The sequence below is a fragment of the Carcharodon carcharias genome, chromosome 3 (genome assembly GCF_017639515.1).
Source record: "Carcharodon carcharias isolate sCarCar2 chromosome 3, sCarCar2.pri, whole genome shotgun sequence".
Taxonomy (NCBI): domain Eukaryota; kingdom Metazoa; phylum Chordata; class Chondrichthyes; order Lamniformes; family Lamnidae; genus Carcharodon; species Carcharodon carcharias.
The window spans coordinates 187,843,916-187,859,662 of record NC_054469.1 but is presented as its reverse complement, the minus strand read 5'-3'; the positions used below and the strand labels follow the sequence as shown (position 1 = coordinate 187,859,662).

At 42.2% G+C, this 15,747-nt stretch overlaps 1 protein-coding gene across 1 annotated transcript in view; it reads right to left on the bottom strand.

Annotated features, from left to right (window-relative positions):
• Positions 1-15,747, bottom strand: part of cap2 (cyclase associated actin cytoskeleton regulatory protein 2) — a 255,092-nt gene that overhangs the window by 216,042 nt on the left and 23,303 nt on the right. The window contains exon 2 of the mRNA XM_041185141.1: positions 5,129-5,262. Within this exon, the coding sequence (XP_041041075.1) occupies positions 5,129-5,252 (124 nt within the window). The 5' untranslated portion in view covers positions 5,253-5,262. The remainder of the gene's footprint in view (positions 1-5,128; positions 5,263-15,747) is intronic.

Here is a 15,747-nt window from a genome sequence, read left to right as displayed (position 1 = left end):
TCCTACAGACAGTAATGTGATTATGACCAAAAATATCTTTAATGATTTCAGTTGATGGATAAACAGTGTCCAAGATACCAAGAAAATTTACCCCTGCTGCTCTTCAAGTAGCACCATGGGATCATTCACATCCACCTGAAAGAGCAGATGGAGCCTCAGTTAAACCTCCCATCTGAAAGATGATACCTCTGGAACGTGCAGCACTCCCTCAGTACTGCACAGGAGTGTCAGCATAGATCCTGTGCTCAAATCTTTGTCATGGTGCCTAAAACACTGGCCTTCTGATTCAAAGAGTGTTACCATCTGAGACATGGCTGACATATAAACCAGAATGCCCATTACTTCATTCTATTCAATAAATGATGCATTTTCTTCCTCCATCAGTTCAAAACAAATTCATCTCTAGTGATATGTTCTATCTACTAACATAACAATCCATATTCTTATAAGACTCTATTAAAAAACGGTAATCCTTCATTTTAGAATATTTTGCAGCCAAAACACCAATTTCTTTCCTGACTGATTTCACAAATTCATCTTCTTAGACAACATCATAGAGAAAACATTCTTACAATTTTTAACAAAAACGGGCAGGATGATTGCACAAACCTATTTTAATTCAATAGAACTTTCATTAGATGCTCAATCTTATAATCAAATAGCTAAATGTCAGTACTAAACTGTTTGATCAGGCACATTGACTAGTAAGTTAACCCTTCTCTGGTTTCAATCTCATCCCAACCAGTGACACCAATCAATCTCTTCCTGGATTATATGAAATGGGTTTGGACAATCCACTGTAAAAAGTGAATGATCTTATCCATAATTTAGCACAAATCTCCTTCTGTGGCCATAATGGCAGTTAGCATCCAAATGGGAAGAGGCTGTGCTTATCCAGTCAGATAGAAGTCCACTTCTCAGATTGAGGTTAAGGCGCAGCCTTTTCTTACATTGAGTTTTAAAGAAAATGTTGACGTGGCCAAGATGGGAAACTAAAATGTGGGTACTGAATTTTGTGTCATGTGTGTTTACAATTAGCATAGTGCCACGGACATCTAACATGCAGCCGGATGAGATGGCGGTCCTGGAACAGAAAAGATACAAAAGGTGCATATCATGCAGAATAAACTGCCTCAGTAAGTGCGTCTTTTGTTAAAATGAAGGAAGAGGGTTAGAATCAGCAGCAAGGCTATGACTGGTCACCTAGTAGGCAAGGTCCTTCAGGGGCGTTCAACCTTCTGCACTGTACCCTTGATAGCAGTGTAGGTCAGCACGGGCCTTGACATTTACTGTACAGGGTCTATCACATGATTCCATGGCTTCTAATCCCCATAGGGACTGATAACTTTGAAAAAGGGATATGAATTTTCCAATGATTGATACAAAAGAATCACACAAGGTTTCAAATGTTAAGGCTTTTATTGTAACAAACAAACTAAAATCAAATTTGAAAACACCATTACTTATTGGGCAATAGGGTTGCCAACCCTCCCATAATAGCCAGGAGTCCCCCAGAATTGGCCTCAATCTCCTGGCGGTCAAACAAAGCATTTCAGGAGCATGTATGAGCCCAGCAATGGCAGCCAGGACCAATCAGCCTGCCAATCACAGCCTGAGCTCGGACACCACCTGGCCTTCCCCACGTCAGGGATCAGCTGTCAGCCAATCACAACCCACATTCAGGTACCAGCTGACCTTCTCTATGCCAGGAGCCTACTCCCTCACCAATGGAAAAGCCCAACTCGGCATTGGTGGAGGCCACTTGACAGAAATATCCAAACTGCCTACAAACCACATGATCAGTGCTCCAATCAGTTGAGGGGATGCCCACTCGGGCTATAGCACTGGATTAAAAGGTGATGATTATTAGCCAAGGTTAGGCTTGGCTGAGACTGGCCATATATAGTGATTAATTAGTGTTATGAACATTATTAATTAGCACCGATTTGAATCGGTGGTGACCGGGTAGATTGTGATGTTACAGATTTCAGTTCCTTGAGAGCAACTAGCAGGGGAAGGAATTGTTCAGATTCCGTATCGGAATTTAATGGTGACTGAACACTGAATCATAGTCAACAGAAACAGCTGATTTGACTCGAGACCAAATGACTAACTTGATGGAAAAGCTTGATGGAGCAGAGACCTGGAGCTGCTTTCTGCTGTATCTTTGTAGCTGCCAATCTCACATGCATTACATTCAGCTATATAAAACACACAACACCGAAAGAAGCCATTCAGCTCAACTAGTCTGTGCCATGACATCACTTCCACCAATTTCCCATGACGACACTTCCGCCAACGTCTCCTGGAATATGTCCAAACAGAGTTGGCAACCCTGTTAAGCAGCTAATACATTAAACTGTAGAAAAGGTATTCCCTTTTAACACAAACTAAAACCCCATTACATGTTTATACATTACATTGCACTCTCAGCAAATATGTAATCTTGAATTTAAAGCCCCAAGCTCTTACAGGCTTTAACAGGATCTCTTCTCCCTATCCCACCAAGGTGAATCTTCCAGTGTTCTTTCAAACAAAGGCCCCTCACTCAATCTTATGAGCATAATCAAATAGACTTCAGTAGAAAGCTTCCATCTGGCAACTCCTTAATCTTTAACTTTCCACAATTTTGATTTCTTTGAACCAGAAATCCGTCCTCATCGGCACTCAGCTTCATGACTAACTCAAAAACAATCCTTTTCTTCTGCCTGGTAGAGAAACACCTGTTGCGAATCTTCTTCCCCAAACCTCTGTGTCTGACTGATTCAGAGAGTCTGCAAATCTGTGCACAATAAGACCAGCTGCCTCCTTTGTGTCCAGGTGTTAAAACTTGCATCTTACTTTCAGTAAGTTTTGACCTGGACACATGTGTCCCCATGCAACTAGGTCACAAGGGCTAGCCTCTGGGCAGATTTCGTAGGAGGTCACATCCCCCCACTCCAAACTGTATCTTGAATTGAAACACTATTTAAAACATCAGTATCTTACACAGTCCAGCATTCATGAAAACACTTTTTCACATACCATTTTTGAGGAAATACCTGGCGCCCTAATTTGCCATATACTCTTAAGTATAGCATAGTAATTAAAGGCAGCTGAGCTTTCCCAGTTGCTGGCTGCCCCGAAGTACAGGTCATCAGAATCTTTTTTTTTATTCATTCATTGAATGTGGGCATCACTGGCTAGGACAGCATTTATTGCCCACCCCTAATTGCCCTTGATAATGTGGTGGTGGGCTACCTTCTTAAACCGCTGCAGTCCATGTGGTGTAGGTACACCCATAATGCTGTTAGGCAGGGAATTCCAGGAATTTCACCTTGCGACAGTGATATATTTCCAAGTCAGGATGGTGAGTGACTTGGAGGGGAACTTCCAGGCAGTGGTGTTCCCAGGTGTCTGCTGCCTTTGACCTTCTAGATAGTAGTGGTCGTGGGCTTGGAAGGTGCTGTCTAAGGAGCCTTGGTGAGTTCCTGCAGTGCATCTTGTAGATGGTATACACTGCTGCCACAGTGCATCAGTGGTGGAGGGAGTGAATGTTTGTGGATGGGATGCCAAACAAGTGGGCTGCTTTGTCCTGGATGATGTTGAGCTTCTCGAGTGTCGTTGGAACTGTGCTCATCCAGGCAAATGGAGAATACTGCAGTGGAGAATGCACAAGTTTCTATTCACTGAAGTCTTTACTAAATCTTACACAGCTCTCAACAAAAGCTAATTCACACCAATGCTTCCCAAGGGGTACAGCTGGTACATTCATTCTGATTCAATCGCATCACATGTATTTGAAGGAAGAACATGGAAGGACTGCTAAATTCCTGCAGACTCAAGTTACATTGTACAAGCATCCCTGTACTGCCCCTGTACCCCACCAGATTACGTCACATGTGACAATCCAGGGTCTTCAGTGAAATGTGGGAGATCTAAAACAATGCTATAGATATCATAATCAATCAGGAGTGGTTTTGCAACATACAAGAAAAATACACTTCATAATAATGCCATGACTTGGAAGATATGTGGCAACAACAATTCATAACAATGGTGCATAAAGAACAAGAGCGAACAGGATATAATAAAATTGGACAAGACAATGGATAGGTTTGTTCCTTTAAAAAAAGAACATTAAAGCCATATAGAATGTACAGTGTGGCTTCACCAGGATGGTATCAGGAATCAGAAACTATAGTTACGAGGAGATATTTAGGATACTAAGAAGATTGACTGAAGCGGAGAAGGCCACCACTCACCCGCCCCTCAAGATTATACCTCCCACTTTATCCCTCCCTCCCACCCACCTCCCTCAGCAATGGAAATGCCTTTGAATGTCATGGGGAGATTGTTAGATTCTCTCTTGTAGATGATCATTACCTGGCAGATGTGTGGCATGAATGTTATTTGCCACTTACCAGCCCAAGTTTGAATACTGTTCAGGTCTTGCTGCATATGAACACAGACTGCTTCAGTATCTGAGAAGTCACAAATAGTACTGAACATTGTGCGATCAGCCCCACTTATGACCTTACGATGGAAGGAAGGTCACTGATGAAGCAGAAGACAGTTGGGTCTAGGACACCACTCTGAGGAACTCCTGCAGCAATGTCCAGGGCTGAGATGATTGACCTCAAACAACCACAACCATCTTCTCTTGTGCTAGGTATGACAGTATGTGCTAAGTTTGTACAATAAAAATCACTGGCAATAGTTTTTAATCTAAAGAGTTTAAAAGATGGAAAGAGGGTTGTGGTAGGAAGAATGAGAGGAATAGAGACAGATATTTTGTGCATGATATAAAATATAGTGAAATATTTAGATATATCTTTGAATCAGAGCATAGAAAGTGTCCATTTGGCCCGTCTTGCCTGTTCCAGCTCATTTAAAAAACTATCCAATTAGTCCGACTCTTTCCCTGCAAATATTTCCTTTTCATATATTTATGGACTTCACTTTTGAAAGTTATTATTGCATCTGCTTCGACTACCTTTTCAGGTAGTGCATTCCAGATCACAGAAATGCGCTGCATAATAAAAAAGACCTCATCTCCCCTCTGGTTCTTTTCCTGATTATCTCAAACCTGTGTTTTCTGATTATCAACACTCGCACAAGAACAAATGTAAAACTTCCAGTGCAGTACCTCCATTGTCCCCATTCACTGCATCAGAAACTGGGGTCAGAGCACCTGGTATCTTCAAAGATGCCAACTCCAGTCGTTTGACAGACTTCTCCAAACGTTCCACTAAATCTTGCAACTCTGCCATCACAGGTATACTGAAAGAAATCAGCCAAAGAGAATTAAACAGACATCTTGAACAGTTAATCATTCCTAAAATATAGAAACAGGTCAGTCTGAGTGAGTAGTAAAAGGATATAATTTATGAGAGTGCAGCCGATATCATGATTCAAAATTTGTAATTCTTAAGCAATGTATGCCCCAAACAGGTAAACAAGGAAAGCCTCCCCTTTTCGGACTCTCCGTAACACGGACAGGTAAAATAGCAACTGCCCATTTTCTTTGCAATGCCAGCAGTCATTTTAATGTCAGTGAAAAATTCCACACTCTGTAAACAAATTTTCCATGAACCTTTGAGCTGTATTGTACACACACTAAGGTTTTCTTAGCCCAGTTATGTAATAAGCTGAGTGTTTGTGTTACAATCAATGCATGTTACACCTTCCTAAAGAGTAACTGCTTTGCTATTAATGGACACTAATGGCATTAGCACTACAATGATGAAATAGCAAACCATTCACCTTCATTTGTCACTATTCTGGTGTACACACTGAATTTTTGGGTTGTTTTTAAAGTAACAAAGTAAATACTGCAGCCAGAAAACAAAGCAAATGCACAATTGAAAAGATTACATTTTTGCTACCAGAATAACTTCCTAGCATGAGCTACAATCTTTTTGGTCAGTCTTAACCAAACTCCATCAGAATCCATCAGCGCCAACTCCTTTCCCCTGAGAACTTTACGGCATTGTTGAGGTCACGTTTTCAAACTGGCCTAAAGGAAAATTGTCAAGAGTTCTCAAATATCCATTGGTCACGTGAGAGGATACAAGATCCATCTCACCCAATGATTCCCTTCCATATTCTATGAGCCTTTCTCTGTCCATTGATGAGAAATTTGCAGTTGCCAGAAAGCATGTTAAGAAGTGCAGAACTTGAAAGGTGAAGACAGCTGATGAATTCTGATGAAGTTTGGTTAAAACTGACTAAAAAGACTGTAATTGTCCTAACTCATGCCAGAAAGTTATTCTGGTAGCAAAAATTTAATCTTTTCATTTAACCTTTTGTGTTGTTTTCTGCTTTAAAAAAAAAAAGAAAAATTAGCCTGTACACCAGAATAGTGACAAATGTAGCAACGGAAGCTTTGAAAGATAAAAATGCAGAAAATGCCAAATAAGTTTTTTTTTAAGATCAACTGGACGCTAAAGCACAAGGGTTGTAGGTAAAAATAGAATTAGTAAAAAATTCATTAGAACATAAGAAATGGCAGGAGTGGGCCATTCAGCCCTTTGAGCCTGCTCTGTCATTCAATAAGATCATGAATGATCTTCTGCCTCAACTCCACCTCCTCAAATTCCTTAATACTCAAAAATCTATACATCTGCCTTGAATATACTCAGGACTGAGCAACTACAACTCTTGGGGTAGAGAGTTCCATAACCCTTTAAGTGAAGAAATTTAAATGGCAAACCCCTTATTCTGAGACTATGACTCCTAGCTCCTCCCAGCATCTTCTCTGTTCAGCCCCTTAATAATTTTATGTTTCAAATACTTTGCCTCTCATTCTTCTAAATTCTAGACAATATAAGCCAAGTCTACTCAATCCATCTTCATAGGAAAATGTTCTTTGCCCTCGCATCCTGCAAATCAGGCTGGTGAACTTTTATTGCATTCCCACTAATGCAAGTGTATTGTTCTTAGGTAAGGAGACCAGGTCTGGTCTCACCAAGGCTCTGTATAATTGCAGTAAAACTGCTTCACTCGTATACTTCAATCCCTTTGTAACAGTGGCCAACATACCATTTTCCTTCCTAATTCCTTGCTGTATCTGCATGTTAGCTTTCTGTGATTCATATACAAGGCCAGTCAGATTCCTCTAAATGCAAATATTTACCAGTCTCTCACCATTTACAAAAATTCTGCCTTTCTATTTTTCCTACCAATGTGGATACCTTCACAATTCTCCACATTATATTCTATCTGAATCTTTCTTGCATTCTCCTCACAGCTTATTTTCCCTTCCCTTCCAACTTTGTATCATCACAATTTTGGCTCCCTCATCAAAGTTAATGACATAGATTGTAAACACTGAGGGCCAAGCACTGTGATTTGTGATACATGCCAGATATTGTCCGCCTGTTTATTCCTACACAGTTTTCTGTCCCATATCCAATCCTCAATCTATTCTAACATATTACATCCATTCCTATAACCCTAATTTTGTGCAATAACCTGTGTGGTGCCTTATTGAATGCCCTTTTTGAATATCCAAATACACCACATCGGCTGGTACCTCCTTATCTATCCTGCTAGGTACAATTTTTTAAAAACCCAACAGATTTGTAAAATACAACTTCCCTTACATAACACAGTGTTGACACTGCCTAATCAAATTATGATTTTCTGAGTACCATTCCCACATCACTAGTAGATTCCAGCATTTTCCCTACTATTGATATCAAGCTAACTGGCTTATAGTTCCCAGATTTCTCTCTCCATGCTTTTTTGTATAGTGGGGCTATTTTGCTACTTCCAATCCATGGGGACTGTTCTAGAACCGAGGGAATTCTAGCAATTCATTATCTCTGTAACCAATTCTTTTAAAACATTAGGATGCTGGCCATATGGTCCAGGAGATTTGTCAACTTTTAGTCCAATTAATCTCCCCAGTACTATTTATTTATTAATATTACTTTCTTTTAAGTTCTTTGTTCTCATTAGGCCCAATTCAAGAGAAAAAAAGAATCAGAACTTTTACTACTGGGAGCAAAACAGTGTAGTGCTGCCAAGGTCAATTTAGCAATACTGATCAGGGAGAGCTTTACTTTTCCATCACAACCGACAGACCTGAGAAAAAAAACCGCTTTTGTCAGTAAAATAGCTAGGCACAACATCGAGATTGCTGGCCTCAGCAAAACTTGTCTACCTGAGGAGAGCTCAAGGAAATTGGTGCAAATTGCACATCCTTTTGGAGTGGATGTGAAAAAGGAGATTGGCGCAGAGCTGGCATTGGCTTTGCTGTAATGAACCATCTCATCAGTAAATTTACTTACCTTCCTAAGGGTGTTTATGATCATCTGATGGTGCTTAAACTCCCCCTGCATGCTAACAGGCAAGCAATTCTCATCAGTGTGTACACCCCTACAGTGACCAATCCTGAAGTCAAGGATAAATTCTTCTTGAATGTTACTATGTCCAAGTCAGCCAAGCTGATAATTCTTGGTGACTTCATTCAAGAGCTTTTTAAAACATTTCTTCATTTATGGGTTGTGTACATCGCTGCCTAGGCCAGCATTTATTGCCCATACCTAATTGTCGTTGAGAAGGTAGGGGTGACATGTATTCTTGAACCATTGCAATCCATGTGTTATAGGAACACCCACAGTGCTGTTAGGGAGTTCCAGGGTTTTGACTCAGTGACAGTGAAGGAACAATGATATAGTTCCAAGCCGGATGTCAAGTTCCAAGTTGGGATGGTGTGTGACTTGGAGGGGAACTTGCAGGTGGTGTGTTCTCAATCAACTGCTGCCCATGACCTTCTAGGTGGTAGAGGTCAAGGGTTTGGAAGGTACGGTCAAGGAGCCTTAGTGTGTTGCTGTAGTGCATCTCATGGATTGTACACATTGCTGCCACTGTGCATCGATGGTGGGGGGAGCAAGTGTTTAAGGTTGTGGATGGTGTGCTAATCAAGCAAGCTGCTTTGTCCTGGACAGTGTTGAGCTTCTTGAGTGTTGCTGGACCTACATTCATCCAGGCAAGTGGAGAGTATTCCATCACACTCCTGACCTGTGCCTTGTAGAGGATGGAGTGCCTTTGGGGCGCCAGGAGGTGAATTATTCTCCACAGATTTCCCAGCCTCTGACCTGCTCCTGTGGCCGGTATTCATACGGCTGGTCCAGTTCAGTTTCTGGTTAATGGTAACCCCCAGGATGTTGACAGTGGGGAATTCAGTGATGCTAATGTCACTGAATGTCAAGGGGAGAAAGTTAGATCCTCTCTTGTTGGAAACAGTTATTGCCTGGCACTTGTTTGGTGCAAATGTTACTTGCCACTTATCAGCCCAAGCCTGGATATTATCCCGTCTAGCTGCACGTGGACACGAACTGCTTCAGTATCGGAGGAGTTACGAATGGTGAACATTCTGCAATAATCAGCGAACATCCCACTTCTGACCTTATGATGGAAGGAAAGTTATTGATGAAGCAGGTGAAGATGGTTGGGCCAAGGACACTACCCTGTGGAACTCCTGCAGTGATGTCTTGGACCTGAGATGATTGACCTCCAACAACCACAATCATCTTCCTTTGTGCTAGGTATGACTCCAGCCAGCGGAGAGTTTTCCCCCTACCCTCGAATTCCCATCGATTTCAGTTTTGCCAGGGCTTCTTATTGCCACACTCAGTCAAATGCTGCCTTGATGTCAAAGGCACTCACTCAGGGGGGAGGCGATAGTGGTAATGTCACTGTACTAGTAATCACAAGGATCAGATTAATTCTCTGGGGACATAGCTTCAAATCCCAACATGGCAACTGGAGGAATTTAAATTCAATTAATAAATCTCAAATTAAAAGCCAATCTAATGGTGCCACAAAACCATTGTCGATTGTTGTAAAAACTCACCTGGTTCACTAATATCCTTTAGGGAAGGAAATCTAACGTCCTTACCTGGTCTGACCAACATGTGGCTCCAGACCACAGCAATGTGGTTCACTCTTAAATGCCTTCTGAAAATGGCCTAGCAAGCTACTCGAACCACTGTATCAAACCGCTACAAAGTCCAAAAGGAATGAAACCAGACAGACCACCCAGCATCACCCTAGGCACCAGAAACAACAGCAAACTCAGCCCTGTCAACCCTACGAAGTCCTCCTTACTAATATCTGGGGGCTTGTGCCAAAATTGGGACAGCCATCCCATAGACTAGTCAAGCAACAGTCTGGCATAGTCTTACTCACCGAATCATGCCTTAGAATGTCCAGACATCACCATCACCATCCTTGAGTATATCTTGTCCCACCAGCAGGACAGGCCCACCAGAGGTGGCACAGTGGGATACAGTCAGGAGCGAGTTGCCCTGGGAGTCCTTAATATTGACTCTGGCCCCCATGAAGTGTCATGACATCAGGTCAAAAATGGACAAAAAAGTTTCCAGCTGATTACCACCTACCATCCCATCAGCTGATGAATCAGTGCTCCTTCATGTTGAACAATTGGAAGAAGCACTGATGGTGGCAAGGGCACAGAATGTACTCTGGGTGGGGGGCCAATGTCCATCAACAAGTGACTCGGTACCACCACTACTGACCAAGCTAGCTGAGTCCAAAAGGACATAGCTGCTAGACCAGGTCCTTGGCAAGTGCTGAGGGAACCAACAAGAGGGAAAAACATACCTGACCTCATCATCAACAATCTACCTGTCGCAAATGCATCTTTCCATGCCAGTACGGGTAGGAATGACCACCACACAGTCCTTATGGAAACAAAGTCCCAACTTCACACTGAGGATTCCCTCCAATGTATTGTGTGGCACCACCACGTCAGATGGGATAGATTTTGAACAGACCTAGCAACTCAAAACTAGGCACTGTGAGCCATCAGCAGCAGAATTGTAATCAGCCACAATCGGTAACCTCATAGCCCTGCATATCCCCCACTGTGCCATCCCATCACGCCGGGGGACCAACCCTGGTTCAATGAAGAGTGCAGGGGCCATGTTTAGAACAGCACCAGGCTTGCCAACAAAAGAGGTGTTAACCTAGTGAACCTACAACACTGGATTACTTGTGTGCCAAACAGCATAAGCAGCAAGTAATAGACAGAGCTAAGTGATCCCACAACCAACGGATCAGATCTAAGCTCTGCAGTTCTGCCACATCCAGTCGTGAATGGTGGAACACTTAAACAATTCACTGAAGGAGGAGGCTCCACATATGTCCCCATCCTCAATGATGGGGGAACTCAGCACATCAGCGCAAAAGTTGAGGCTGAAGCATTTGCAACAATCTTCAGCCAGAAGTGCCGAGTGGATGATCCATCCTGGCCTTCTCCAGAGGCCCCCAGCATCAAAGATGCCAGCTTTCAGCCAATTCAATTCACTCCATGGGGACATCAAGAAATAGCTGAAGGCATTGGATACTGCAAAGGCTATAGGCCCTGACAACATTCCAGCAATAGTACTGAAGGCTTGTGCTCCAGAACTAGCTGCACCCCTAGACAAGTTGTTCCAGTACAGCTACAACACTGGCATCTACCTAGCTATGTGGAAAATTACTCAGGTATGTCCTATTCATAAAAGCAGGACATATCCAACCCAGCCAATTACCACCCCATCAGTCTACTCTCGATCATCAGCAAAGTGATGGAAGGTGTCGTTGACAGTGCTATCAAGCGGTACTTACTCGGCAATAATCTGCTCACTGACGTTCAGTTTGGGTTCTGCCAGGGTTGGTAAAGAACACCAGGTGTGGGAAGGAGTCATGAGAAAAAATGAGGTTGGCATTTGTAACAGCAATAGTCTCCTCTTGCTAAAGATGTGTGCTGAACATGAGTTCTTTACCACCGACAGTTTTCCACCTTCCAAATCACAATAAGACATCTCAGATGCAGGCCCATTCTATGTATTGGCATCTAATCGACTATATCATCACAAGGCAGAGGGACAGGCAGGGTGTGTGCATAATGAAAGCCACATGCAGCGCTGATTGTTGGACTCACCACCGTCTTATCATTTCATCAAGATCTATCCAACCAGACACTGCCAGGGCACGAAGGTCCAGAAGCGTATCAAGGCTCAAACAGGCAGTCATGAAAGAATCTCTCAGAAAAACTCAAGAGTCACCTGTGTGCAGCAAAAATGGACACTCAATGAATTGGGGGTCACTGGACGACCTTCAGGGATATAGTGTGCTCCACTGCTCCAAGGGCCTTTGGTCCTACCTCTTGTAAGCATCAAGATACTTTTCAAACAAATGAAGCAATTCAGAAACTACTGAAGGAAAAACGCTGCTTCTATAGGGTTTACCTCAACGGCAAGTTATCATTATCCAAACACAAAGCCGACTGAAACATCTGCACTGTCCAATTCCAGCTCAAAGAGCTGCAAGGCACTTGGCTGAATCAGAATGCAGGCAAATTTCAATCAAATGCAGACCACAAAAACTGGAAGAAATTTTACGATGCTCTGAAATCTGTCCATGGGTCCCAGTCTACGAGTTTATCACTAATGCTCAGTGCTGAAGGAGGTCAATACTGCTCACAGAAAAAGCCCAAATTCTAGGAAAATGGACTGAGCACTTTTACCTCATCTCAATCAGCCTTCATCCATCAGTGAAGAAGTTATCTACAGCTTGCCACAGGCCGCCTTCAACTGCCCTCCTGATGGCCCTCCTATGCTGTTAGGAATGATGAATGCAATCAAACTCTTCTCTAGCAGCAAAGCTTGAGGAGCTGATTCAATTCCAGCTGGGGTTCACAAAGCTGGAAGTCAATGCCTGGTCAAGAAGCTCACTGAGTCAGTCTATGTGGGAGCAAGGAACCATCCCACAAAGATACAAAGATGCCTCCATTGTCCATCTGTACAAGTGAAAAGGAACTCATCAATCTTGAGGCAAATCACAGAGGAATCTCACTCCTCTTGACAACATTTTCGTTAGAATCTTTATGAACCATTTACTGCAGCATCTTGAGCAGAATCTACTGCCAATCAATACAGTTTCAGAAAACATCAAGGAACGACAGATATGGTGTTTGCTCCAGGAGAAAAACCAAGAACAGAACATGGACCTCTACATCACATTCGTCAACCTGACCAAGACCTTCAACACAGATGAGGCCTTTGGAGGGTAATGGGGAAATTCAGCTGCCCTGAGAAATTCATCACAATGATTTAATAGCTCCATAATGGCATGCTTGCGCGTGTCCTCGATGATGGCGAGTCTTTTGACCCATTCCTAGTCATTAATGGAGTTAAACAGGGCTGCATGCTACCGCCAACCCTCTTCAGCATGTTTTTCTCCACCATGCTCTCCGATGCCTTCCATGATGATGATCCAGGCGTCAAAATCAGATAACACATGGACAAGAAGCTGTTCAATCTCAGACAGCTTGGGGCAAAGACCATGGTCTCTTAATGCTACAACTTCAGCCTTATGGCCAGCACGAAGAAAACTGAAGCAATGTACCGTGCTCCAGGAAAACTCTATCTCGAGCCCAAGTTTTGAGTCCATGACCAGAACCGGCCAGCAGCGGATAAGTTTACTTATTTCAACAGCTCTCGCTCAAGCTGTCTACATTGTTGATGAGACATATGCAAGAATTGCCAAAGCAAATTTAGCCTTTGGCAGATTTTGAACTTCAGTCTGGGAACAAGGAGGAACAAGTCTGTCTACCAAACTAATAGTCCATGAAATGAAAGTCCTGCCCACTCTGCTCTATATATGCAAGACTTGGACTGTGTAACAGTGTCATTCCAAGAAGCTCAACCGCTTTCACTTGAGCTGCCTTCAGAAGCTCTGAAAATCAGATGACAGGACAAGATACCAGACACTGAGGTGTTCACCCAAGCTGGCATGCCAGGCATCCATACTATAATGAGACAGGTCACAACTGAGTTGATCATGTAGCCAGAATGCCCAATACTCACTTACCAAAGTGAATTATCTATGGAGAGCTTGAGTCTGGGAGCGCTCTCAAGGTGGTCAAAGGAAACACTACAACACTGGATACAAATATATAAGGATACAAATATCATCCCAGAAAAAAAAATGTGTATCAGGAGCTGAAAGACAGGGAAAAACTTAAAACAATTACAATCACAGGGAAAGGGTACTGTGAAAATTATTAGAACTAAAAGCTGACAAGTCCCAAGGTCCTGATGGATTTCATCCTAGAGTCTTAAAAGGAGCGGCTGCTGAAATAGTAGATGCATTGATTTTAAATTTCCAAAATTCCCTTGATTCTGGAAAGGTTCCAACAGATTGTAAAATAGTGAATGGGACCCCTCTATTCAAGAAAGGAGGGAGACAAATTAGAAAAACTACAGGCCAGTTAGCTTAACGGCAGTCATAAAGAAAATACTAGAATCTATTACTGAGGAGGTTTTAGTGGGGCACTTAGAAAATCTCAATGCAATCAGGCAGAGTCAACATGGGTTTGTGAAAGAGAAATCATGTTTGACTAATTTATTGGAGTTCTTTGAGGAAGTACCAAGCAACATGGATAAAGGGGAACCTGTGGATGTGCTGTACTTATATTTCCAGAAGTGATTTGGCAAGGTGCCACATCATTGATTACTATGCAAAATAAGAGCTCATGGTGTAGAGGGTAACATATTAGCATGGAGGGAGGGCTGGTTAGCTAACAGGAAACAGTAGGCATAAATGGGTCATTTCGGGTTAGCAAGATGCAATGAGTGGAGTGTCACAGTGATCAGTGCTGGGGCCTCAACTATTTACAATTTATATCAATGACTTGTATGAAGGGGGCCCAATGTATGGTTGCTAAATTTGCTGATGATGCAAGGAAAGTAAGTTATGATGAGGACATAAGGAATCTGCAAAGGAATATAGATAGGTTAAGTGAGTGGGTAAAAATTTGACAGATAGAGTATAATGTGGGAAAATGTGAACTTGTCCACTTAGGCAGGAATAATGGAAAAGCAGATATTATTTAAACGGAGAGAGTTTGCAGAACTCTTAAGTACAGATGGATCTGGTGCCCTGGTACACGAATCACAAAAAGTTATGTTCTGGGCTAACGAGGCCCCGAACACTGATGATTCCTCTGTTGATTTACTAAAAGGCAAAAAGACAGACAACCGTCCAAACTGTCACTTTTGCTTCTATTTTTTTTTCCATGAAGCTACCAATACTGGTATCACCCAAATATTTGGATACCGAAAAAAGGCAAGAATCCATAAGTGTACCTCCTTCATCACATTTGATTTGACACTCTATAGATTTTATGAAAATTCTGACTAATCTGGTATCCAACTTAAATTTATTTCCATCAGAAGGGTTTTCCTTTATGATGAGGTGCTCCTCCAGTAAAACCCAGCTGCTTCTCAACATTCTATTCCACAATCGCATTAGATGATTCTAACTATTCCTTTTTAGATTAAATTAAAAGCAAAATGCTGTGGATGTTGGGAATTTGAATTAAAAATGAAGAGTGCTGGAAACACTCAAACAGAGTTAAAAATATGACTCTTCTTCAGAACTGGTCCTTCATCAAATTGTATGTAATACAACATGTCATGTGGTTTGGAGAAGATTTTATCTGATAGATCTCCTAACTCTACTCAGTTTCTGCTTATCCATAACCTCTGAAAAAAACTACAAAGACTTCAAATGATTTGTTTCAAAGCACTTGGTCTAGGTACTCTCCGCTGCACTTACCTTATGCTTCAAGACAACTCATGAGCAGGGTAAGAAAGAAAACATGGGACTTATATTTACATGTGGTCACCTGGAAGTTCCCCTCCAAGCCACTCACCATCCTGGCTTAGGAATATATCTCCGTTCTTT